Genomic DNA, 27,456 nt, shown 5'->3' with positions numbered 1-27,456 from the left:
TTAACAGATCACTCAGCATCATCGTTTCTTGACACAAATGCACTGGTATGGCAGTTCAGTCTCCACCTCCCTGCTCAGTTTCATCTATGCTAATTGGTGGCTTGGGAGGAGAGGAATAAGAGGAAAATCTCCTTTTTAAATACTGTTTCAAAACATGTTGCTGATAGCTACGAACAATTCCCAGTTGGCCAAAAGTGATTTTTTCCCAGCTGGTCAGTATTGCTTTTTTCTGTCACTCATTAATTCCTGCTCTGTCCTCCACATAAATATACATGTAGCCAGGCAAACGCTTTGGGAGAAGTGTTATGCTTTACAGCACCTGGTACAAAAATGTTGGACTCTTAAACTGGACCTCCCCATTGTGAGTGGGCTGGATCTATGCTCAGCTTATCCCCAAAATGAGATCAGCATCATCTGCTCAGCCGTGGGGGAATGATCTGACCCTCACCAGGGAAGAAACAGTTAATTTTCTGCCTCGCAGAAGAGTGTCTTTGGAATGCATTTCAGTGCAGTGACTCACTGGGGCCAGGCAGGAGTAGAAGTGCAAAGACCCCATCCACCGAGCAGCTTGGGAATCCCACTTCTTGGCTGCTCAGAAACAGGAGAGATTCCAGCTGTGGCCATACAAGGCCAGAACAAGAAACCTGCTGCTTTGTCCAGAGTGAAGTCGCTGCCAAGCACTCCTTGCACGAAGAGCTCTAAATCCTCTCTCGGAGGCTGGGGAGACTGGAGCAAATGGCTGAGCCTCTAGAGCACTCAGTCATTGCGATGTATTTAAAGATTTCAAGCAATTTTACCAAGAAATTCTCTCTGTTGAAAGTTTGATTTGCCTGCCAGCTCCTGAACTGCATCCAGCCCTCCAGAAGGAAGTCACGTCTCTTGCAGTGCATTAATGGATGAGGAATATGGCCAGCGAAGCCATAATGAGATTTCAGGATAAATCTGGAGACTCATACCTAAAGGTGTTCAGGGCCACATTGGTTCAGGCCCTGGGCAGCCTGATCTGGTGGGTGGCAACCCTACCCACAGCAGAGGCTTGGAGCTTGATGATCTTTAAGTTCCCTTCCAAGCCAAGCCATTCCATGATTCTATGATTCTATGATCCTTATGGGCTGGGAGGAGAGATGTAAGCAAACAGCATGAGGCAGGCAATTCGGAGCACTTTGGGAGAGATGGAGAACCAGTTCAGCTCCTTTTAGCACCATGGTGCTCAGAACTGGACAGGATTAGGTCTTGAGGTAAGTTTCATCTTCTCTATAGCTGCACTGCCTCTTGGATGCAGTGCTGGTGGACAGGCACTTCCAGACAGTGACTCAGCCCATGCTAAAACCTATCCAAAACAGATGGGATGAATTACTCTCTGGAGGTATCTCTCTCTGCCTTAGAGAGGGATTAGATGATGTGCCCAGCTTTCTGATGACCAAGTTGGGAACATTGAATCCCACCCTTCATTTTTACTGAGGATGAGGTAACAGCTACATGAGAATGAACCATTTGGCCTCATTCATATTCTCCTTGCTTTGGAGCAAAACCATGTGCATAAACACTTGTACATATATGTTTGTCTACTTATATAACATGAAATCAAATAGTTACAGAAGTTACAGAAACAAATGTTCAAGATGCCAGAATCTGGGTTGCCTGTTTGTCTGCATTAATGGATGTTAGAATGTTTTGCTGGTAAAAACTGGCTCAAATTCCATGGAAACAGCTTAACTACCACCAAAAAAAAAAAAAAAAAAAAAGTATTGAAAAGGAAAGAGAGCATGAAAGGAGAGAGAGATGGTCCCAGCCCCACATTTGGATCCTGTGTGAGGATCCTCCTGTGGAGGAGAAATACTGCTTTTTCTAGGAAAATCTGTTTCAGTTCAGCAGTTCTAGCTTGGGTGATGTGCACACACAGGCTGCACTGCTGCTCTGCATTGTTTCTGCCTTTCTTCAGCCTGATTGCAGACAAGAATGTCAAAAGGAATTTCTGTGCATGCTGGAGGTGAGATGCAGTCTCTCAGTGACAAGGCCAAAGCAAGATTATTTTCCTCTTGGTTTGTTCTCGGGGGGAAAAAGCAGAGCTTTTTGGGCCCAGTAAAACCCTCTGAGGAAAGTGCAATTTGACAGATTTGAAAACAACCAACAAAAGGCTTTTTGAAATGGGAAATATCAAGTGATGTTAGTTATAATCAGACCTACAGTATGGCTAATGAGATTTGTGGGGTTTCACACTAAATTATTCCTTCTAGGTCTGTTTCCCTCCCCAGTCCACACTGTGAGGTTGTATGCGGGGAGCTGTTGTGGTTGCATTTTTTCCCCATCCTGTCCAAGCTTTTCCTCAGCAGAAGCTGAGATGAAGACCTGATCATACCTATGTAGGATAGAAGCTTCTCCATTTTTACTTTCTTCTTACTTTGTTTCCAGTTTTTGAGGGACAAATGAATAGATCACTGTCATTATAATGTAATAAACACAAACATCCTTTTCTCCACTGTGTGATGGCTGCTTTGCCCTTTTATGCATAAGTGAGAGACGAGTTTGGCTACTGGGAGGATGAATCCTGCAATCCCTCGAGGGAAAAAAGCATACATGGAGGACAGAAGCAGGCAGTGAGGAATCCAGACCTGGCTCCAAAATGCTGGAAGCTAAGGGAAATATTTCCTTTAACTTCAGATGGACCTCAGGCTGGAAGCCAAGTCACCAGTTTGGAGGATTAGAGATTCCTCTGTTGTGGGTAATTTGTTTGCAGTTGCATCATCAGCTTCCATGCAGAATCCAGAGGGATACTGATGGCACAGCCTGATCAGTTCCTTGAGAACTTCTCCAAACTGTCTTTGCATAGCAACATCAGGCCTAGAAACTTCTGGTTTCCAGCAATACTGATTATCCTTTCTATTAATTCTGGACAAATCCTTCATTTTTCTGATAGGCATGAGAGAAACCTTTAAATGCCAATGGGTCCACCATATTATTCCTCACAGAGCTTTCCTTGGAATTTCAAAGACTTAGTGATGGCCAAAAATGGGCAGAGCTGAGAAGCTGCTGATCCCTCTGCTTACAGTTGTTGCCTCGCTCCTCTCATGTGTTTTGCATATAAATGCAGGGTATGTTTGAAAAGACAGGGACATCTTCTCTCAGCTGGTCTTAACAAGCTGAAGTTTGTCTTCATGTGGGCACAGGATAATACACCAAAGTTGGTCATACTGGGAAGGCTGAACACATCTGCACTCTTCCTATTGGCTAATCTGCAGTGGTCTGTCATTTCTATCACACAAGAACCTTAACTTCTCCCACTACGAACTCAGCTCAATACCAGCTTTGCTCGATCTGAATATATTTGCATGGGATGACAAATAGCAGAACTATATAATGCTGGTATATTGCTGTAAAAACAATATGCCTGAGACGAATCCGACTAGCAGGTAGAATCAGCAATAATTAGTCAGGATGCATTTTTTTTTCTTATTCATTTGAATGTATTTGCTTATGCATTTGTTAATTTCTAAAACTATTCACTGGAGTATATACGAGCCAATCAGTATCCTAATTATGAACAAGGCATATGCATCCTTGATATATTTAGAGGTGTTTCAACTTTAAAGTAACCCTTTTAGCCATATGCTTCTTACAACTTAATTCAAGTCTAGAGGGCTTTAGAAGATCTCTAGCAGTCTTTTGGTATTACTTAATATTATTCAATATTCATTATTCCAGAGGTCATGTCTTCATGAGCCAACAGTAACACAGAAACATCTGTAAGCTTAAGCATTGATTCTTACCTGCCAGAGCACTGGCCATTAACCTGCTGATCTTCTTTCTCTTCTCTTTTCAGACCAAAGAAGCTCTCTTCACAATCCTCCAGGACCTAAGGCCTGAAGACCACTTCAATATCATTGGCTTTTCCAACCGAATAAAGGTCTGGCAGCAGGATCGGCTGGTGCCAGTTACCCCAAATAATATAAGAGATGCCAAAAAGTACATTCATAACATGTCACCTACTGGAGGTAGGAATGAGATTAACTTTGATATTCAGATTTCAGTGGCCTTTAGCATGTAGTAGTAAAAAAAATATATTAGTATTTATTCATGGGACAAGGGAGCCTCTTCCCTGCCTTCGCTCAGGGGTAGGTGGCGGAAGGATATGTGTTCTGTACAAGCTTATATGATGGGCAGCTGTCCCCAGAGCTCGTTATAAGACCTGATAATACTTCTTAAAAACAAATTGTGCCCATTCTCTCAAATGTGGAAGGGAGAAAACTCACAACATCTTTTCTTAAGGGCACAGGAAAAAGAAAACATATTGCCATCAAGGACATACAGGACTGGTACTTGTACAGTTTCTGAAAACCTGTATGTAAGTAGGCACATGATTCTACCTGATATGCGAACCCCAAGGAGTAGCCAATCTGGCCTATCAGATTACCTTCTGCAGGAGATAGTTCCTTACCTAGTATTTTCTCCTTCTTGTCTCTCTATGTTCTAACAAACAGTAAGGAGCAGCCCTAATAACATTCAAGAAGTTTTTGTCCCTCTTTGCTTGTGCCTTCCTGTGAGGAGTGGAGAGAAGAGAACAGAAAGGCTCAGTGATGGTGGAATGCAGGCACGATTTTGAATTAGAATCAGTGGTCTCCTCAGCCTATGGACAGCAGTATTAAACAAATAACAAACAAACAAACAAACAAACAAACAAAAACCTAAACAAACCAAAAAATGAAAGGTTGAGGGAGCTGAGCTTGTTCATCTTGGAGAATAGAAGACTCCAGGGAGATCTCATTGTGCCCTTCCAGTACATGAAAGGAACTTACAAGCAGAAAGAAGACCAACTTTTCATACAGTCTAATAGTGATAGACGAGGGGGAATGGTTTTAAACTAAAAGAGGAGAGATTTAGATTAGATACTAGGAGGAAATATTTTATTCAGACGGTGGTAAGGCACTGGCACATGCTGCCAAGAGAAGCTGTGGGTGCCCCATCCCTGCAGGTGCTCAAGGCCAAGTTGGATGGGGTCCTTGGCAGCCTGGGCTGTTGGGTGGCAACGCTGCCCATGGCAGGGAGGTTGGAACTAGATGATCTTTAAGTTCCGTTCCAACCCAAGCCACGTTAAGTTTCTATGAAACATACCAAGGTTTATAATCAAGAATACTTCGGCAGCTGTGCCCATCCTGGCTGAGGACTCTGCAGGTAGACAAAGAGATGCAAATTGTTCTTCCTGCAAAGGACCACAGCTGGCTGAAGGTCGAACACGGTCTTCCTATACTTGCCCTTGAACAGTGACCACTCCTAGCAAAGGAAACACTCTGATGGAAAAACAGAAAACAGGATGGTTGGCCACACTGTTTGTATTAAGAGGGAAAGAGTTTAGGAAGTGCTCAAGGGACCTGCCCAGTTAAACAATTGCCAATAGTGGAACTAAATTCAGAGTACAAAGCTTTCTACGACTGAAATGCCAGAGTGCAGGGGCAGCTGAGTTTGCCAGTGAACCTAACAGAGAACAAAAGCAAAAGGAAATGATTAACTCCAAGGTTCAACAGGAATGTGCAGTGATAGTCCACTGCAGGCCAGCAATACGGTTTTGGCTAACTCTGCATTTTCCTTATAAATATGCTTATGGCTTGAATATCTTCCTGTGAATGTGAATGCACTTTGGCTCACAGATCAAAGACACAAAACGTGTACTGTGCTTACACCGCTGTCATACTCACATGCCAGAGAAGTAGAAACAGTACAGTGGCACACTATTTGTGCATATAGCAAAATGCAGTTCTCTGTAGCTCTGTGGTTGCATTTGAAATAAAACTCTTTCTTTTTTTCTGAACATGCATTAGGCTCAAATTCTTTTCACAGCTATTCTTCTACTGTACCTGTACATTCTCATCTATTTTCTCTCCTCAGGCAGCTCCATTTGTCATAGGAAATTGTTTGGTGAAAATACACTCCTTGACTAACAAAGCCATTTCTCTTCTCTTTAAACTTTGAGGATCACTCACATTTGAGTTGTACTGACCACTTGTTTTGCATTTCCATCTGAAGGGTTATTCTGCCTCTCCAAATCCTGTGCCCTTCAGATAAAGTGGGCAGAACTTGTTTTCCTAGTTCAGATGCCATCTAAGAGAGACCCATAATTAAGTTTAACTATTTTTTGTATGCACTGGCAGGGCATGGTATGTACTATGCCTCTGGTTACCAGGGCTGATTGATCGTTGTACACTGAGACACCCAAGGATTCAACAATTTCACATAATAAGCTGCAACTTGTAAATTAATTTATAAGAGTATAAGCAGTTAACCCAAAGTGGTGCTAGCAGAGCGGAGCTGAGTTAAAGAGCTAGAGCAACCTCATGCAGAGAAAAAGAGCATCCTGATGAATAGAGATGCTCCTGTTCTGCTAAAGGGAGAATAGGGAAGTGATTTGCAATGTCCTTAGAATGTGAAATGAGCTAATCTTTTTGGTGCCTTCTTAGGGACTAATATTAACAGTGCTCTCCAGACGGGTGCAAAGCTGTTAAATGATTACATTGCTCAGAACAACATCGATGCCAGAAGCGTCTCTCTGATCATCTTCCTCACGGATGGGAGGCCCACTGTTGGGGAAACACAGTCATCCAAAATTCTCAGCAATACCAAGGATGCCATCCGTGATAAATTCTGCCTCTTCACCATTGGCATTGGCAATGATGTGGACTACAAGCTGCTGGAGAGGATGGCGCTGGAGAACTGTGGCATGGTGAGGCATTTCCAGGAGGATGAGGATGCAGCCAACCACCTGAAAGGGTTTGTTCTGTTTTATCTGTCCTTCATGATGATCCAAGGGATGGAACACCTCCCCTACGAGGACAGGCTGAGAGCTGGGGCGGTTCAGCCTGGACAGGAGAGAGTTCTGGGGCAAGCTGAGAGCAGCCTTCCAGCATCTAAAGGGAGGCTAAGGGAAGCTACAGGAAAGAAAAGGACAGACTCTTTAGCAGTGTCTGCTGAGACAGGACAAGGGGAGATGGTTTCAAATTAAAGGAGAGGAGATTCAGATTGGATATAAAGTAGTTTTTTTATGATAGGGTGGTGAGGCAGTGGAATAGTTTGACAAGAGAGATGGTTGATGCCTCGTCCCTGGAGACATCTAAGATCAGGCTGCATCAGGCTCTGAGCAGTCTGATCTAGCTGTAGGTGTCCCTGTTCAGTGCAGGGGAGTTGGACTAGATGACCTTTAAAGGACCCTTCAAACGCAAATGATTCTATGACTCATTGATATCTGCATCGTTTTTTAGTGCCATTATGGGAGGGAAATCCTCTAAGGAGACATAGCAAGATACAGGAATTTGTCTGAAGCTCAATTCTGGGTGAAAGATGCAGAGTATACTTAGAAATTGAGATTGCAAATTTCTTTCTATCCAGAAATTGTTTTTTTCCTAGTGGAAACTCTGAGGTGTACTGGAGCTTCCTAGCCCCATAGAATGTTCCCTTTATTTAGAACACTCCTTTAGACATGTAGACCTGGAGAGACAGAAGACAAGTGTCATCTCTCCTCAGATGGATAGAAGGAGAAAAGGAAGCACTGATCACTTTACACTGACAACATAAACAGCACAGAGAGGCTTAGGAATGAAGATACCAATTTGGGGTGGAAAATTATTTCTTTATATTTTAAAAAGCTAACCTCATGCCCAAACTCCAGAATATATTTCTTTGAAAGAAAAAAATGTAAGGGTCATTCTTGATGTGATCATGTAGTCATTTCTTACCCTCATTTTTCTTTGTGACTCTAACTCCTGACAGGTTTCTTGTAATCCTCAACATTTAGTAGTACTAAAGATCATGTTTCTCTTGTGTCATCAGTTGTAGTCTAAGGGAAGACCCTAGTGGGGAATTGCACAAAGGTACCATGGCTTTTTCTTAAACATCAGGCAACACAGACCCATCTGCCACTCCACCCATGTCATTTGCTTCTCCAAACATGTGTTTTGGATAGCAAGTGGCATTCCCTGGCAAATGAAGGATCTGCTGATTGACTGGGCTACAGAAACTCAGCATAGCAAGTACTTGTTCAAACACCTCCATCTGATAAACTGCTTACTGTTTATCAACAGTATGTGATGGTAAAGCCATTTTGTACCAAATTTATAAGAATAAGTAGAATTATTTGCTGGAGGCCAATTCAAATCACTGGTGGAGGGGAAATCTACATGGCTAACACAGATGTGGGTAACATTTCTGATTTGTGCGCTCTGATTTTTGTGGCTTGTATTTTCATGCAGATACTTCCTTGTGCTATATTATCAGACAGGTTGCATCCTTCACTCCACCATTTTTTTAATACTCTAGGAGCTATTGCACAGCATGTTTTAAGATTTAATTCAGTCATGTTTTAAAGCATGTCAAGGTCTCTACAGTGAAGACATTGAGTGTTCAGAGAGACTTTAAAAGAAAGCCAGCTGATTCAGGCTTTGCGTTTCTTTTGAGAGAGAATAAAATACAAAGTGGAACTCAGCCTCCCAACAATCTGTATGAGCAGATGTGAAAAAAAAATGCTAAACTAAACTAAAGGGCTGAAGCCAGCTCCTTGTTTGTTTACAAAATCAGGCTGAAATGATTTGCCAAGAGATATAGAGGCTAGCATTTAAATAGGAAATTAAGCATTCCTGGAGCAGCCTGGGAAGATCCATCAAAAGCACGCTGCTGCAGGAAAAACACAGTACTGTAAATCTGGGCCTTGACCCCTTGTAAAAGCTTTCTGGCCTGTACAACAGAGAGTATTCTTAGAAGCGGGGTAGGACACATTAAAAAAGCATTATAGGATTAAACTCTCTGGTTCCATGGAGGCTATTGCTTGCTCCAAAAGAAAGTTAACAGTAAGGTAGCACTGATTTCCAGGCCTCCTTTATTTAGTGTTTAAAATTCCTACAGTCCTTTGAAACAGTCTTGATTTTTATTTTCCTTTGGCTTCCCAGAAGATGACAGACTCTTTAGCAGGGTTTGTGGTGATAGAACAAGGGGAAATGGTTTCAAGCTTAAAGAGGGTAGATTTAAGTTAGATACAATGAAAAAGTCTTTTACAGTGAGGGTGGTGAGGCATTGGAACAGGTTGCCCAGAGATGTGTTGATGCTGTGTTCCTGAAGACTTTCAAGGTGAGGCTGGATCAGGCCTTAGGCAACCTGACCCAGCTGTGATGTCCCTGTTCATTGCAGGGGAGTTGGACTGGATGACCTTTAAAGGTCCCTTCCAACTGCAAGGATTCTATGATTCTACAATAGTATTCCTGTTTATCCCACATCAATCATTCCAAACTGTAGTAACTAGGACTCTTTCCAGAAATGCAGGAGTTTTGGTTCAGATACTCTACAGCTTTGGGGGCTTACCATCTGCGTCTTATAATTTCTGGTTCTGGAATAACACACATAATATAACCACTAGAAAGTTACAGGCAACAGCATGTTTTCTGTGTATGCTTTGAAACAAATGTGGGGCTTTCTGTGAGCCTGAGAAACCAAGAATTATTTTTAATTAGCATATGTAAGTGGACAGAGGTATCTCCTTGCGGAGCTCTTGAATTTTAGAGGAAGTTAGGTGATTGCCAGATCATGCTGGGATGCTTCTGAACAAAATGCAGTAAGTCTGCTTAGATGTCTGCTCAACACTGAAAACTAAAAAAGGGTAGAGAATAATTTTGGCTGAAAGGCACCTGTGGAAGTAATGTAACCCAGGCTCCTGCTCAGGAACTAATTTCAAATTTAGGTGAGGTTTCTTGAGGCCTTGTCTATCAAGTTTTGAAAGCCTCCAAAGTTACAGACTCCCCTGCCTCTGGGAGGCCAGTGACACAGGTGACTGTAAAATTTGCGGTCTGGTAGATCTAACTGTTCCTGAAAGAATGGGAGATGTGTTAGTCTGACTGTAAGTGCAAGAGCGTATGCATACAGTCGCATGCAGTACTTGCAGTGAAAAATGTATCTTTATTTCAGATTCTATGATGAGATAGGAACACCCCTCCTCTCTGACATCCGTATTGATTACTCCGAAGACAATGTGGAGCAAGTCACTCAGAACTTCTTCCCCAACTACTTCAATGGCTCTGAAATTATAATAGCTGGCAAACTCATCAACCGCACCTCAGATAGCCTCCATGTGGAGGTGACTGCTAGCAACTCCAAGAAATACATCCTCCTCAAAACAGACGTGGCTATTGACTTGCCAAGCACAAATGACATCAGAGCTGTCCCTGGTCTGGAAGATGGCAGAGCTGATCAAAATTACATTGAGAGGGCATGGAGTTACCTCACCATCAAGGAACTGCTAAACTCTCGGCTAAAGAGTAATGACAATCAGGAGAAAGAATATTTAACAGAGAAAGCAAAGTCAATGGCCCTGGCTTACAATTTTGTGACTCCCTTCACCTATCTGAAGATGAGAGAGGCTGGGCTCCATTCAGAACCACCTCACGAGGAGCTTATCAGCCCTTCTACTGATGGCATTGGTGAAAAGTTGCAGAGCTTGCAAGGACACAAGGCACCACCAGGTACGAGGTGAAAATAATCAAGTGCTGGTAAGAGGTTTTTTTTTCACGTGGTTAATCTCTCATGGCTGACTTTGGTAACAGGGATGATCTAGACAATGAACTGAAGAGTGGTAAACAGAAAACTGGGGTTTTCATATAGATTTTGTTAATTGTGTGCTGGACAACATTGAGCAAGACCTTATAGACACAACTCACCTCATGAAAGCACATACTGCTTTTTAGAAGCTACAAAAGAAAATCTGGTGTTCTGAATGAAGCTTGAAGTAGCTACAGGAATGTGTTCCATAATTTCTTTGAATAAATGTTTGGGAGCATTAGTATTCTGTGGCTTTTTCTGCTGCTCAGTAACAGCCTTCTCTCCTCACTCTTAGGTATACGCAGACATCAAGATAAGCAAAGAATGAAAATCTCCAAAACTTCAGGTTAGTGCCAATTTTCCTGATCTTTGTAATGCACAATAACAGCAGCTGATTTATAGAGAATTCAATTGCATGCCACCATGGTGTAACCATTCCAATAAAATCAGCCAAAACCCAATTTACTATACTGCAGAGTAGAGAGGAAAATGAAAACAAAAACAAAAAACAAAGGGCATAAGAAATGAGGATAAGAGTTGGGAAACACAGCAAGGTAGTTCATCTACAGTACTTGATCCTTGTGTTTGCAAATACTGTAAATTAGTGAACGGGAAGAGTATTCTCATTCTGTAATAGAACTGGTCAAAAAATGTTAGATATTTGCAACCTAATACTGTTGAAACATAACAATGTTGTTGGAGAATTAAAAACAAGAAAATTCTATAGTGTTCTACTATTTTCCTGTTGCTTCTGTAGCTCTACTTAACATTCTTGTCATAATTAAATGCTGAAGAATAAGCCCAGATCAATAATTTAGACTTGAATTTCACTGGAAAAGATCAAATTTACCTTATTAAGTAAGGTTTTGACTTGTCTTGCAACCACACCTATTTGGTACTTTATGGCCTGTAAAGGAATTTTAAAAAAAAATATGGTCATGAGATTGTTTAAAATCTGTTATCAATAGCTCCAATATGATCTTGGCCAGGAAGGTTCAGTGGGACATGTGCCCACGCAGCGATCTTTGGTTAGAAGATATGTTTATATATGCTGTCAGGGATGTTGCCCATGAACAGACTATGAAAAACAGGAATATTAGACACTTGCATGGTAAATCCCATATGAAATAGTATCTCAGGCAGAAAACACCCAAATTTTCTCCTGGGCTACTTTGGGTTTCAATTTTTCATTGAAAACACAATGCCTTCTGTGAGAAAAACAAAACAATCTTTGTGAAAAACAAAGCAAAGCTTGGTGCTTCCTGGCAAAATGTCTAAAAACAATAAACAATCAGGCCTTAGGAAAAAAAAAAAGAAAAAACACTGAAAAATACTCTTTGAAAAGTAATTTTGTTACATTCTTAAACTCTGGAATTTTGTGTATGTCTCTCACATCTGTCTCCATTCCATGTCTTCCCAGCGGATGGAGACCCTCACTTTGTCATCGATTTTCCCTCCAGCAAGTTCTCTGTCTGCTTCAATATTGATGGAGAACCAGGAGACATTCTTCGACTGGTCTCTGACCATAAGGAATCTGGTGAGCAGTTAAGGAAGTTAAGGTCTTCATTGACTAGAAGCAAGGGAGTGGCAATCAGGTACAAAGGCTGAGTGTGCCTTTCAAGTGTGTGTGCCGCTTCATTCCAGCTAGACTGGAGAGCTCAGGGCCTGCTGACGAGAGCCCAGTATGGGCTGGGAGCTGTACTTGAGCAGAACTAGAACAAGCAGAAGAGGCACAGCTGAGTAAACAGCCACGCTGAGAGATCTCACAGGGGATTCACCTATTTGGTTCGGAGGCGATGCATTTCTTTGGTAGCACAGCTTCACTAGCGCTCTAGTTGCAAGGTCACAACATGCAAGTGAGAGATTTAGCAGCATAGATTCATCAAGATTCCTTGTATATTCGAGCTTCACTCTCTACTTACAGCACTGATTGATTGCTCCAGGACAGAGCAAAGTATTCAAACGTGTTAACCAAGCAGTGAGGCTTTTTCACTGAAGTCATGATAGGCTTGAGAAAACCCCCACAGTTCAGGATCTATTTTGCACGAGCCAGTCTGGTAACCAGAGGCCCAAACTGTGGTCTGATCTGATCTGGAATTCTAAGCAGGGCAACTAATAAGCAGATTATGTCCTAAGCAGGAAAATGGTGGGAGGCAGGGGGTGTCAAAACCGGAGATAACTCAGACACTTGTTTTACAAAGAAGATAAACAACTGCAACAATTATTATTAAAGTCACAAGAATTATTTTCTGTGGTCAACTCTCCATGTTTCACATGCATTCATGCCTGCCTTGGTAAATAAAATCCAGATCCTGGCAGTGATTCCCTGCATTTCTTTCAGTGACTACATATGTGTTGCTACTTGTGTGATTCCATGGCTGAAATGCAGAATGAGTTTAAGGAAAGCAGACTGTAAAACTAGCCTGTTAAGTCTATGAAGATGGAAACTATAAAATCCCTTATGAATGGTGAGGGGTAGAGAAATTTCACTTGTGTGTTGATATCTTGGGTCTAGATTGGATTTGCCACAAGCTTCCTCCCTTACTGTCCCCTGAGAGTGAGTTGGATCTTTAATGGTCCCTTTCAATGATTCCACAATTCTGTATAGTAGCTGTGCAAAGACCCGTGGGAAATAAGCCACTTTTTACAGGCAGGAAGTCACAAAGGTAATTAAAGTTATTGGGAATCTTGCTGTGGACCTGAAGGCTTCAGCTGGCTCAGTGGGATCTGCACTTGAAAGTGTTTCTTCTGGGTCAAATGTGAGGGAAGCTGAAAGGACACTGCTGGCAAAACTGAAAATAATTCAGTCAGAGTGCAGGGTCAGGGTATTCCTCTGCAGCCACACAAAGTGAGCCTGGATTTCTTATGCTGACACCTGAAAAGGTTTAGCACATCACACTGTTGTGGTTCAGGCTATTTCCTCTATGGGTCTTACTTCATCTTTAAAGTTGTGGCCGAGGTAGTAGACATTACTTTGCAGCTAGCCAGGTTACATCTCTTCTTAAGAGTCAAGTAATGAGGAACACGGTCTCAAAATGTGAACTGCCATGAGATCCTCTGGTGCAGCAACTTTTGGATACTTTCAGGTTCTGTTCCTGGAAGAAGTTCAGTCTGTGTGCCAGCTGGTGATTTGAGGAAAAACAGGCCTGCCAGCAGCTTGCCTTACTTCTCTAGGATCTGTGTTTGCCCTATGTTTGCCCAAATCTTAGCAACAAATAGTTTAGTTAAATCATACCATGGCTGGTGGAGTTATAGTAGTCAGCAAGGTAAATATTTCTCTTATATAGCCCAAAAAACCCCATGTAAGTGTACTGATTATAAGTTGTCCTGACGTTGGATAGAGCTTAGGAAGTGGCTGTGCCAAGAAGCAACTGATTCTATCCTGGGTATTATATACACATGGTCGGGACTAAAGAGGCTAAAGCTACTTGCCTCCAGAGCAAGCCAGTATTTCCTAGCTTGGATAAATTTAGATACTCTACGTAAGTTTATCAGTTTGTAACACACTGGTAGAACTGTTTTGAATACTGATTAGTAAAATAATTCAAGCATGAGGTGGTAAATCTGCATGTAGTTGGTTGCAAAGCTCATATCTTTGAGACAATAGACCTGTTCTTGGTTCCAGTCTTCACTTACTGGTTCTATTCCTGCAAGGTGTAACTGTGAATGGACAATTAATTGGAGCTCCTGCACCACCCAATGGCCACAAGAAACATCGGACTTACTTCAACACAATCACTATCCTCAGCAATAAGCCAGAGAGATCTTACCTGGAGATCACACCCACCAGAATTATCCTGGATGATGGAGAACGACTTATTCTGTCCTGTGACCGGAATGCTGTTGTGAGGAGCAGCAGCCTAGAGGTGTCCATCTCTGCCAATTCCAACGTCACTGTGACAATTCGAGACACAATCAGCTTTGTCATCCTCATCCACCGCTACAAGAAGCCAGCCCCGTATCAGAAGGATCACCTGGGGTTCTACATCTCCAACAGTAAAGGTCTCTCTTCTGACTCCCACGGGTTACTGGGTAAGTAACAGGTTCTCAGGTTTGGAGCTGTAAACCATAGAAAAATTATCCTTCCAAACAGTTTTGAAGGACAGAGACAGGAGGTGATGAAAGGGTACGTGGAGGTGAAGTTACCAGGTGTAACTTCTACTTCCTTTTGTAAATGACTTCTGTTGCCAGCATTCCCAACTCCTCTCCCATCTTGCTTTGTATGAGCTCTCTCTCACTATCCGAGCTACGTCTGTGCCTGTGTTACCCATTGCCACTATTTTAATGATTGTTTAATGCAGCTGTCATTTGAATGCACATACTAGAAGCTCACAAAGATAAATAATACAGAGAGAGAATGCAAATATTTCACAAGAACCCCTAATAAGGCATCAATAAAATGTTCTCCAATAACAGTCCTAAATTAGAATAGATCAGCAGCTACGTGCTCTCAGGATGTAACAGAATTGGGTCTGACCCTCTCTAAGCAGAAAGGAGAGTCAGCTGAGGTCTTGCAGATCCCAAAAGAGACTTCTGGTCACAGAGCTAGTGCATTGCCAGAGATCATTGGCTTACAGCCTTCAAATTCTGTACTTCCATACATATGAAGGTCTGTCTTTGTAGGGATGAGTTGTTTACATTTGAGCCTGATTGAGATTAAGAAACATTAGTATTTCTTGTTACCCTTTTCTTTCAATTTTTTTAATATGAACCATCCCCACATTCTGAGAGCAGCTGGGCTTTAGGAAGGTTCAGAGAATGTCTGAACAGTTAGGCTCTTTTGGATGACAAGAAGTGATGTTTATGGACATACACATATACAGAACTAAGGCTGAAGCCAGTTTCCATGACGTTCAGGCATTCTCAGGCTGAGCAGGAGACGATCCTTTAAGTTTGGAGTTTTGGATTCAGGCCCTTTGCATCTGCCTAAGAGAGATTAAGAGGTTTAGAGAGGAAAACTTGGTGTTATAGGCCTAGACAGTCTTTCCACTTGCTGATAGGCTTTGGGCTATCATCCTCTAGTAACCATGGCCTACAGAGGGGAACTCACTACCTACTAGCAGATCAAGAAGATCTTTAGCTCAGTCAGTGGACAAGAAATAAGGTCTTATTCTAATCTCTGTCTTCACAAGTTTTATTAAAGTATCTCAGGACCTAGACTCATCCTGCTATTGCAGAGAAGCTGTAAACAACTCTGCACTCTGAGAACCCTCACCATATAACCTATTTAAAAAATTACTTATACGTAGGCACAAAGCAACCATTAAAGTGATGTGTTTTATATTGTGTTGCAGGTCAGTTCTTGAGCCATGAAGTTAAACTTCTTCGGGAATCTTTAAACATAAATCAACAGCAAGTTGGCCAAAACCAAACCGAAGCATTACAGCCAAACCTTACAAACACTCTGAAAGTGAAGGGCCGGCTTGTTCCTGTTGTGTGGAAGCAAAGGAGGATCTACAATGGCCAGCAGCAAGTTGACTGCTGGTTTGCCAAAAACAACGCAGACAAACTGATTGATGGCAGCTATAAAGACTATTTGGCTTCTCATCCTTTTGACACTGGGACCAGCCCTGGGACGAGAAACAGCCTTTAAGACTGATCATAGCAATGCATTGCAGCAGCATGTGTGACAGCGGGTCCCTTCTGAAGCCTCTAGAGATAGGCAATTTATGAATATTTCTATACTTTTTGGTGCCAAAGAAACCAAGTCTTGTTGCCCTTGGAAATCCACTGTCTCTAATTCATGCTAGATGAACAGGGTTCATCAAATTCCTGAAGACAAGGAGGTGGGAGGAAAGGATTGAGGATACAGTTAAAGTTGTGATTGGTGTTCTCCTAGTGGGTCAGGAGGGAGAAAGGGGCTAGCAGTCCTATAAATGCAGAGAGCTGCCTGCCTTAAATCCATTCAGGGATCTGTGCAATAACCCCAGGGTCTGTGAGTCACCCATGAAAGGCGTGAATCATACATCACAGTGCCTATCTAGGGAGGCAACCTTGGGTGAAAATACTTTGCAAGGAAGTGACGTGGAGTACATGCTCCAGCCATGGTCTCTGGGAAGAGAAGAGGGAGAGGAGAGATGGGTGGATATTCATCTGCAGAGAGCCATTAGCATCAAAAAGGTAAGAAAGAAATAAAAACTTAAAGGCCACAACAAGGTATTGATTTCTTGGCTGCTGGGATAGGATCTGGATTTGCCACTAAACAGGCTGTGCCCTGAATACTACAGACTCTTAATATAGTGGTGAAAACCCTTATAGAGCTTATTGCTGTCTTAGAGTACAGGCTGCATGCACATAAACATAAAAGTACATAAAAGCACCTGTGGTCCTCTGCAGAAACAGGATCGGTGCCAGCAGTCATTCCACAAGCTGTCCCATTTAAATGACATTATAAATGTCGTGATTTCATCCTGATTCGTTACTCCCTCAGAGAGGAGCAAAGTTCCATGGTGAGCTTCCAGCAGACCTCCCATTTCCTTGAGCAGAACATTTCTGCTTTGCAGAGATTTAAATTTGCTGAAAGATAATGAACATGCACTCTCCATAGCTTGTGAACCTTCAAAGAAGTGTCTCAATTTTGACTTTAGACTGGAGAGTTGTAGCTGCTTTTCTAATCAGAGAAGTATTTATTTATTCCAAATCTTCAAAAAATTTCATCCCAGTTTCCCTGGCTGCTTCTCCTTCCTTGCCCTGCAGGAATTTGTACACAGCAGGAATTTGGCAGCAGAAGCTTAGGGGAGGTTTTGCCAGCCACCCCCACTGCAGGTGGTTCTGCTCTGCAAAGAAACCTCCAAACCCGAACAGCAAAGCTGTGGTCTATTTTAAAATGAGGCACCACTGAATAATGCTATACATCAGCCACAGGGGAGTTTGCTGGTAGAGAACTTGGCCAAAGAGGACTCTGACAACCACGAAGTCCAAGTCTTTGCGGCCAAATTGAACTCATGCATGCTCTGCCTCTTCTAGAGAAAGGAAGGCGGGTAGCTAATGGAAGCATCTCCAGAGCTAAATGATATCCATGTGTGAGCAGAAAAATAAGAAGTTGCCAGAGGCATACAGAAATAAGTTCAATTTTGACTATTTTTTTGCATATTTAAGAACAAAGTCATACTGCTGCTGTCAGAGCTCCAGCTGCTGGAGTTGGGTTGGGTGGAGTTGTTTTCTAGTTGCTTGATCATTGAGTTAGCACTGCAGCAGCAGAGCAGGTAGTGAGCACGGTTGCTTTTTTTACACTGTATTCTATGGGGAGAGGGAAACAGCCCAGTGCAACCAACTAGAACTGTGCTCTGCAAGGTCCTTCCAGAGAGCTTGGCCAGTGCAAAACGTCTGCCAAGGCTCATGATTTTGTCTCCATGTTTTTTCCAAACTACTGCTTTGAGCCTGGCTATCTTGGAAAACAGCTCTCCCGCAAGGAGAAGCAAAGGCAAGACCTTTGGCAGTTCTGATCACACAATAACTAAAGAGACTTCACAGTATGCTCACAAGACAGGAATAAAAGGAGAGTCCATGAGGTTGACTTCTCTACCCAAGAAGACAGTAGGAATATCACCTCATCCATTGCAAAATAACATCCCATTCCTCTAGCACAGGATGAGGGTAGTGACAGCAAACTTCTAGATGGTAGGTGTCCTCGTGCAGTCCTCACAGTAATATTTTCACTCTCCCCCCACATTTTGCTGTTGAAGTGTATTGCTAGTGGGAGCCATTTGGTTAGCTCTCATCTCTCCTGTACATAGGTATGTATATACAGACACATGTATTGCTAATGCTTCAGGTGCATCATTGGTCCTCCTCCCCAGCCAAGAAAACATATTTCTTTCAGGGTCTGAAAAGAATAATGATCAAGTCCAGCTGCCCAACCATGTGAAGCACCTGGAGCAATGTACTCAAGTTCTCCTTAAGGTTCCAGTTATCCATTTCACAATAAATATTTTACAGTGAACGCTACCATGAAGTTCTCATTTACCAAAGATGAAATGCACTTTGAAGCTAAGGGTAGGCATGCTTCATGCTCCTGGACAAACTTATGCTACCAGATGACTGAAAGAACCGCTCTGAAGTTAAGAGAGTTCATGTTTTTGCTGGTCCAAGATCACTGGACAAAAGCAGGTTGTGGACTAAAAACTTCATGATTCAACTTCCATAGAACCACAAGTTGGAAGGGACCTCCATAAAGGCCATTTAATCCAACTCCCCTCCAATAAGCAGGGATACCTACCGCTCAATCAGATTGCCCAGAGCCTGACCCAGCCTAACCTTAAACATCTATCTCCAAGGACAGTGCATCCACCACATCTCCGGGCAACCTGTTCCAATAGCTAAAAAAGGGGCGTTAATGCTTTTCCTCCCTCAGGATTGTCCAGGCTTCATCTTTATACCCCTTTTTGATAGCCAGAGATGCCTCAGGTAAAACATTGTGCTGAGTGCATGACAAGCACACATCTGTTCTCATCTTCACGAGTGTCACAGAGTACTTTGCTTTGCATCGATGTGGTTTATGATCACAAACTGCTCAGATACTAAGGCTGAGCAATCACACCAGAGCACAGTGGAATTGTCAATTTTCAGTATCTACAGTGAAGGAGACTCTCCCACCTCTCTTGGCAGCCTGTTCTGGGGCTCTGTCCCCCTCAAAGTAAGAAGGTTTTTTCCTAGTGATCACGATGACCCACCTCACCCAGCACTGAGCACCACCAGGTTTATTCCCCAACTGAGATTACATCACTCACCTTCCATTTTAGAATAAGGACAGTACTTTTGCATAGTATCGCACTACACAGCTTACAGCAAGAAGAAAACTGAAATACCATTTCACCTAGGCAAGTCTCTAACAGGAAGCTGTTTTCAACTCTTGTTACTCAAGATCCTTAGCAGCACAGGGGTTGCTTCAGCCCTCGCCAGCAGAGGACTCCTCAACTTCTGCTTGTTTGGCAACGAGTGATGTCATGAAGCAGTATAAATGAGCTGTTCAGAGAGCTGTGTGTCATTCGTTCCAACGGCCATTTGGCATGCCAGCACAAGTAGGATTTTGACCGTTAAATAAAGAACAAACAAAAAGGGACTTAACTTCTAGAAATACATCATAGGGCTACACAGCTGCAAGTGTAGCCAAGCATGTCCAGTTCACTCAGAGGCATGCAAGACTTATTTGCATCTAACACTTCTGAACTGCTTTGAAGTTGGAAAGAACAGCTACCCGAGGAAATGCACATCCTCTCAGCTTTGTTTTTAAAGGACTAGAGCCCTCTAAAGTCAGAAAATCCAAACCCTTTATCTACGTGCCCGATTAAGGAACAATTTTTCTATGAAAACACAAGGGAGAGAAGACCCACAAAAGACCAACCCCACCCAAAAAACCATCAGAACAACTCCTGCCCAACACTTCTTGAGACTTCTACAGTATGCGAAGCTTGCATAGGCCTACCTGCTCAGACCCAAACCAGACCATGTTCTGTTGGACTCTGAGTTTCAGCACAGCTGTCTGCAAGCACATTAAGCAGCTGTTCTCTCCTCTAAGAGCTGCAGAATGTTTTGCATTTTTGCTGTTTGTAGATTATCGTTGCCTGTTAACAAGAAAGAATAGGAACTTCTAACCTATAACAGAAGATGCCAGGATCTGGGATGACCCAACAGCTCATCCCCTTCCTTTTGGCAGGGCTAGTGTCTCACAAAACAAGGCACTGCAAAATAATTCACATATGAAGCAGTTTTAAGTCAAATATTTATTGCATTCCTTATAAAACAGTAAAAAAAAAAAAAAAAAAAAAAGCATCAGATCCACTGAGACAATCTTCCCAATTCAAGGCATTTAAATATATAATCACAAACCAGTTCTGTAGAGCATCTGTGCATATAAAAGTGTTACAGTTCAGACAGTATAGGATTTTTCTATAAAAAGAAGAGAACTTTTTGATTTCAGTCTCTAGCCTGACAACGTTACACCCAGCTGGCCAGCCAGAGGAAGCACACATCCTTACCCTAACCTCAACATGCCTGCAATGTGCCTATGGTAGGGTTGGGTAGATAAAGCAGATACTGCTTAGATACAGGCTGCACGGACACCATCCCGAAGAGATAACTGCAGAAGGAGAGGCGTACATGAGGCAGGGCTCCACAGATCCCCAGAGATCAGCTGCATTCTGCATCCTTCCTCAGCCAGCTCAGGAATCACAGTACTGCTTCCTTCCTCCACCTCCCTTGTCTCAGTGCTGTCAGATGACCACGTGGTAGCTGGGCTGCTTCATCTTCTGGTTTGTTCCCTGGAGTCCTGAGATATCCTGGTCACTTTCAGACTGGTCAAAATCCATGTCTGGAGAGAGCAGCACCTGGTGAGGAGAACAGACAGATGCTCATGGAATCAGAGTCCTCAATCAGATGGAAGCTGGAATTTTGTTCTCTCATCTTAATACCACAGGCACTATCTCCTAGCAAGGGACTGCTAGAGGGGTCAAGCGCGTAAAAGGATCTACTGCCAATGGGGTTAAATCTTGCAGAGCAGGGAGGTCTTAAGGTCACCTTGACCACTCCAAAGACAGCCAGGAACATATGGATCCAAACACAGATGCTCTGGTACCCACAAGCCCTCTTGGGAGTGGAACAGGCAGCTGAAAGCTCTGTTCACCAGGGGACAGGATTCACAAACATTCACTTTAAGGCCAGGCTGCAGCCTCTGAGGAGATGCACAAAAACTAGGCCACAATTTGCAAACAGCTGTAACAAAGAGACATTTTCCCAGGCCCCCAGCTGCTTGTGATCTCTAAAGCTCAGACAGGGAAACAAGCAGAGCTCAGGGTTGCTTTAGCCACAGTCAGCAGGCTCAGAATTGCTGAGCTAGCCTGGCACCTTCTTATTTCTACCCAGCAGAGTCTGAACTGTAGAAGCCAGAACAGAGCATCAACACCTCCCACCAGTAGCTCCCTTGATAAGAACACTTTGCTGCACAACCACAAGGCTGCCCGTTGCCTCCAGAACACCTATGCTTTCAGCTGCTAACCTCAGGCTTGAAGCTATCAAGAGGCAGTTCTGAGCTAAGTGGCTGCCACCGGCCCGGAGCATTCGCTCGATGCAGACAGAACCATCCTGACGGGACATCCTCCAGCCATATCATCTGGAAGAGGAAAAAGGCTAAATTTTACTCAGGCTATGGCTGCACAGCCCCGCAGAAGAGCTGCAACCTAATGCCAGCCAGCAGGCTGGACAGACAAACTGTTTGCATGGGTAGTATTCTATGATTCTATTTACAGCTTGACAGATTGTTTGACCCCATCTGACTCCTTTAAAGCTCAGCTTTGAGCAAAAGCAGCCCTACAGTCTTTAGCCCCAGCAGTAGCAAGATCTAAGCACAGATGATGTGCAGTCACTCCAGCACCAGCTAGGAGCCAAGGGTTTCTGGTCAGCAGTGATCCCCCGCATCAGCAGCACGACCAAATCTTTCACACTCAGGGTCTAACTCTATGCTATAGATGGGCACCAGTTTAGCAGCACAGCTGAGGGCTTTCAGCTCTTTTTCTCTAGATGACTGATGTCAGAAGTCCCTCCCCTCTCCTCCATTTGCTTCACAACACCCAGTCAGCATCATTAGTTTATGGCCAATAAGGGGAAAAAGAGCCAATAAGCACTCTCCCCTATGCCAAATGAAAAAGAAAAGCAGCAGCTTCACCCAGCTAAGACTTCCCACTCAAGTCTCAGCCCTATCTGACCCTAAATTCACAGATCCGTAAAGGCTGGAAAAGCAACCAAGATCATCTATTCCAATCATCAACCCATCCCTACCATGTCCATTAAAACCTCAGTATCATACCTACCTTTTTTTTTCCCCCCCCAACACCTCCAGAGATGGTGACTCCACCACCTCCCTGGGCAGCCTGTTCCAGTGCCTCAATTTGTGATGCAACTGGAACCACTGAACTGTGAAGCCTTGTGTCCATCCCACAAAACCCTTCCACCTCCAAGACACCAGTTACAGAACAGCTCATAAGCTTTCAGCCCAACAGGCCCACCATCAGCTCAACTAGACCCAGAGCCCAGCATTCCTTGGTGAAAACACCACAACCAGATCGGGAGTACAGCCTTATTCACAGCCATCTCCAGACACAGTTGTGAATGAACATATCCTCCACTTGTTTATTTAAGACAGCATCACCAAGCCAGTCACCACAGCGACAAAGCAACTAAACAGGAAAAACAAATTGCAATGAGTCAATGACTTCAAAGAAGCCGAACAGCCACAGAACAAGACATTCTCCCCACTCTCACACACACTCCATCTGATTTTGTTATCCTCACAGCAGCACATCAGATACTCAAAGGATAGCAATAGATCAGATTAAGATCTCATTCCCCTCCATCCCCTTAAGTTAACCTACACAACCCCATTCTTTTTTTGTTCAAGACATCACAGGAAAGTTTCCATCTCTTCCAATTGAAGATTTCCTGTTTGGCATATAAATATTATGATGCTGGAGGACCTGAAAAAAATGGGTGATTAATTACACATAGCATTATATAAAAAAAAAAAATTAAAAAAAAAAATCACTGAACTCTGACAGACTGCACCAGGTCATCTTTGGAGTCTAATGAACCGATTATTTAGGTGGGTTTCATGCTGTAAGCTCAGACCTTCTCACAGCCAGCCATGGATGACATAGAAAGGGCTGTGCATCCAGACCCCTTTGGGCTGCTATCTGCCTGCTCTAGAGCTCATACAAAGCCACTCAAGCCAACAGTCCTCCAGTAACCCTTCCATAGCTCCATGGTGAGCTTCATCATGTGAAAGCACCTCACTGCTATGAGAGCCATGGTACAGGCCCTCATTTTTTTGCCCAGACAGAATTGTTTGGGATGTTTCAGCACAGATTGGTCAAGGCACTTCCTCTACAGATGTTTCCAGGTCAAAATCACAACAGATCAGTGGTACAGCTGGAAATGGACCGTAGCTTCCCAGTCTCAGGACAATGTGCTACTGTTCCACTCAGCCCCCAAATATTTCACACATTCCTCCCCACACCAGGAAGAATGAGTTGAAAACAGAGAAGCTCAAGGGCTATTTCCATGCAAGACATGGAATTTTGTCTGAAACTACCAGTTACATGTAGAGACAGGAACCATCCTACCTTCCTCCCACATCTGAGTTCAGGTGAGTTCCCATACCTCAGTAGGACTGACAGGTGGGACAGTTTCCTACCAGAGACCATACCTAACTTCATTCAACTTTCCCCTAATGAGCAGGCACTCCATTTCACCTTGAGCTATTAAAAAAGATCAGCTCAGCTAACCAATTAGCAAGTCAAACTTGCTCTTGGAGTGCTCTTCAACTCTTAAAGCAAGCAGTAGAGCTATCACCATTCACCATCGCCTTCAATCTAGCAAATTTGCCAGAAGTTATAATCCCTATGGAAGGGATTAGAATTGGTGCTGAACTCCGTGAGAACCAAAGGCAGGTCCGTGTAGTACGTTAGCTTTCCTCTCAACCTTAAACTAACCTCCAGTTTCTCTGCAAATACTTTGAGAAGTACCACTGTTACTAGACCAAACGTTGCTGTAATTTGCTTCTGAAAGTGCAAGCCTTCAAAGAGAGGAGAAAAAAAGAAGTAGAAGCTCACTTATTCCCTGAGGAAAAAACTAAAACAAGTCCAAAAAGATCAAATACAACATTATTAAAACTGACTTGTTTTCCTAAGTGATGAAAACAAAGAAACCACCGATAAGATCTGAAGTTTATCAACGCTTACAAGAACAAGGGAAAAGAGACACAGGTCAAGGGCAGGACACAAGCAAAGCAGAAATCAGGGCCAAGCAGATGAATGCACTTCCCTACCCTGAATAGCACCAGATTCAGACAGACACTCTGAAGTTCCCTATCCATCCCACACAAAGGCAGAAATGGACTGAACATTTACCAAGGTAGGACACGTGTGACACAGGGAAGATTTAAGGCTGACTTGGAAGCAAGAGTGAAATTCTTCTGCGCTACAACTGAAAAGCAGAGTTTCAATATGAAAAAGAAAATGAATCACAGAACTGCAGGGGTTGGAAAGGACCTCAAGAGATTGAATTTAAATCTCCTGCCAAAGCAGGTTCCCTACAATAGGTCTCACAGGTAGGCATCCAGACTTTGAGTATCTCCATAGAAGGAGACTCCACAACCTCTCTGGGCAGCCTGAGCCAGTGCTCCATCAGCCTTACTATGAAGAAGTTCTTCTGCACCTTAACATGGAACATCCTCCGTTCAAATTTCAAGCCATCACTCCTTGTCCTATTCCTAAGCATCACAGCAGTTTCATTATAAACAAGAGCCCAGTGGCACATCAATGGCTCACAGAAGAGCTTTGAAACCCAGGAGATGGGCATTTATTTGGTTTGCATTACAGCTGTGGAGTCAGCAAACAACATCAGTGGCAGAATAGCTAGTTTTCCTTTTATTGCTCATTGAACTGCCAAGGACAAAACCAACATCTCATAGAATCATTAAGGTTGGAAAAGATCACTAAGTTCATCTAGTCCAACCATCAACCCATCCCCACCATGCCTGCTAAATCACATCCCTCAGTGCCTTATCTACTCTCTTCCTGAACACCTCCAGGGACAGTGACTCCTCCACCTTGCTGGGCAGCCTGTTCCAATGCACTACTACTCTGAAAGTAAGTTTTCCCTAATATCCAACCTGTTGTTATTGCTGCTATCCCTATAGTAAGTGCTGAGTATAGTTTTTTAGCAGGTTAACTTCAGACCACTCCTTTCCTTCCTCCCCCTTCTTTTCCAGAGAAACTGCAAGTTCAAGTGAAAATAATGACACTACTGGTGAGATAGGCAGAGGGTTGAAATTCAAGAAGGCAGCATGATGGGGAGCTGTTGGCGCCTGCTGCTAGACAGTGCTGATGAACCCTGATAAACCACAGGACACATTAGCCCCAGCCAGCCCTGCCCTGTACAGAGATGCTTCTCGACTCTCTCTCTCTCCCTCCCTGTCTAGGTAGGCAGCAGGGAGGGAAGAATAACCTGTTCACATGGAGAAAGCTTAACCAGAACAAGCCCTAAAAATCCCCACTTTCTGATTTTGAGCCTAAATCCCAGCTGTAGCACTCAACCATCCAACACTGTATTTAATAGCATAAAATTAAAAAGTGACAAAGCAGGAGTCTACTTCAAGGCCCGATGCCAAGAAGCAGAATTGGGAAAAAAAGATCACTCATGTTTCTGACTCTTCTTTTAATTAACATCCTTCCCTACCCAAATTATTTGTATAGTGCTGGAGACACAGGAGCTTATCTGAGCAGTCCCATGTACAGTTCCAGGTACAAACCTATCACGTTAGTACCTAAACTGTGGTGATGGATCAGACAGTTTCAAGGTGGACAGACAGCCTGCACACAGGTTTCAGAGCAAGTTCTCATGAGAAAAGGAGCCAAATACTTGGCGGATATGAAAAGGACACTACAGAAAGATTCAGCCTGCAGAAGTCCATATCCAGCACATGAAGCGCCCTACCTAGGTGAAGCTATCAGAAGAAGCTTTCCAGCTTGCAGAGATTAACAGGTATCTTCTTTTTAGGTTATCCAAAAACTGAGCTAGAGGGCATAGAACACTTGTCCCCTCCAATGGAGTGAGGCAGGAGACAACTCCATTTTTATGGAGATCCAGTAACTTCAACACCATCTGTGTGTCTACACCAGCCTGAAGCTTATGATAACATCTGTGAGGTTAAGTGACCCAAGCTTAGGTTGCAACAGGTTGGAAAAGAGCTTGTAGCATCTGAGTTGCTGTCTAGTCAAAACAAGAGCAAGGAGGCAGCAAAATATTAGCCGAATTTAAACCTCAGGAACACTCCAGCACATCTAATCAGTAAAGCAGATATTCACCATCAGTTTTACATTTTGAGTGGAGCTAGGTTGGAGGCCTGCCCAGGAAGCACCACTGTAGAACACATGAAGCAACCAGGACTGTACTATAACCAGGGCACAGTGTCTATCTAGAGTTAGTTCACCTTTATGTCCTAGGCAGCAGCCCTTAGCTTCAGTGTACAACTATTAAGACATCTTGGTACTGCTCAGCTCCTCTTCCCTCTCCAGATCAATACAGATTTCTTCAGGATGCCCCACAGCTCAGGAAACTCCCTGGGAAATATTGCTCACGTGTTCTCAGTAACCTAGCCAAGCCACAGCTGTTTATCCGGATGTTGGGCCAAGAAGAATGATTCATTTGTCTCACTTGCTTGCATCTGCCTGCCCTTCCTGCCTCCTGAACCCTCAAGCCATCAAGAACACTTCTGAACACCACTACCTATGCATACAGTGCAGTATTGATAGTACTAATGAGCATGATGGCCAGTTACAAGAACAGAGTTACTCTGTAAAATACCTCTTGCTTTCTCAGTGTTATTTCTGTCCATCTTAAATCTCTCAGCTATTCCAGGAGCCAGCCTATGACTGCCAGAAGTGATTTAACCTTAACTCTTGCCAGTGAGCTGCAGGATACAATCACAGCGTCTCCTGATACCTGGAGTCAGGCACTCAGCATTCAAACAAGGGTTGGGAGCCAAGGGGAAGGAAGGGAATTCGACCCAGTGAATCAGGTTGTGGCTTCTGCAAGAAATCTGATGGGAAATTCAGGCAGTACTGCCTGGTAGTCCACGTGTCATTAACTACAGGAACAAAGCCTGCTGATACTGGAGCATTCCACTCCCACCCCAGTCTCCTTAACTTCAGTAGTCAGGCTCAGATGATGCAAAACACAGCATTCTGCAGCTACAAGACCGTTATTAGATTGAATAATTCAAAATACTGACAAAAAAAACAGGATTCCTAGCTGGGCTTTGTGCTTCTCCTCCCCCCAAGCCCCCCAAAAAAGGAGACTAATTGCAGCCAGGAAAGCAAGATCTGAGCCGAGATCAAC

At 43.3% G+C, this 27,456-nt stretch overlaps 2 protein-coding genes across 4 annotated transcripts in view; one reads left to right on the top strand and one right to left on the bottom strand.

The window, feature by feature from the left end:
• ITIH5 (inter-alpha-trypsin inhibitor heavy chain 5) overlaps nt 1-18,513 on the top strand; it is a 48,534-nt gene extending 30,021 nt beyond the window's left edge. The window contains exons 8-14 of the mRNA XM_042815767.1: nt 3,821-3,992; nt 6,450-6,759; nt 9,937-10,490; nt 10,862-10,912; nt 11,987-12,103; nt 14,221-14,598; nt 15,861-18,513. Of these exons, the coding sequence (XP_042671701.1) occupies nt 3,821-3,992; nt 6,450-6,759; nt 9,937-10,490; nt 10,862-10,912; nt 11,987-12,103; nt 14,221-14,598; nt 15,861-16,159 (1,881 nt within the window). The 3' untranslated portion in view covers nt 16,160-18,513. The remainder of the gene's footprint in view (nt 1-3,820; nt 3,993-6,449; nt 6,760-9,936; nt 10,491-10,861; nt 10,913-11,986; nt 12,104-14,220; nt 14,599-15,860) is intronic.
• A 1,767-nt stretch (nt 18,514-20,280) lies between these two features.
• Nucleotides 20,281-27,456, bottom strand: part of LOC122158777 (store-operated calcium entry regulator STIMATE-like) — a 31,448-nt gene continuing 24,272 nt past the window's right edge. For 2 of the 3 annotated variants that reach the window (XM_042815768.1, XM_042815770.1), the window contains exons 8-9: nt 21,560-21,673; nt 20,281-20,891 (exon numbers count right to left, since the gene is read on the bottom strand). In XM_042815768.1, coding sequence (XP_042671702.1) covers nt 20,778-20,891; nt 21,560-21,673 — 228 coding nt within the window. In that variant the 3' untranslated portion in view covers nt 20,281-20,777. The remainder of the gene's footprint in view (nt 20,892-21,559; nt 21,674-27,456) is intronic. The other variant, XM_042815771.1, reaches the window with a different exon arrangement.

Source organism: Centrocercus urophasianus, unplaced genomic scaffold (assembly GCF_019232065.1).
Source record: "Centrocercus urophasianus isolate 14NV4802_14NV808 unplaced genomic scaffold, USGS_Curo_1.0 seq_15, whole genome shotgun sequence".
Classification (NCBI taxonomy): domain Eukaryota; kingdom Metazoa; phylum Chordata; class Aves; order Galliformes; family Phasianidae; genus Centrocercus; species Centrocercus urophasianus.
Note: the sequence above shows the minus strand (reverse complement) of the source record. Positions and strands in the feature narration are given on the sequence as shown.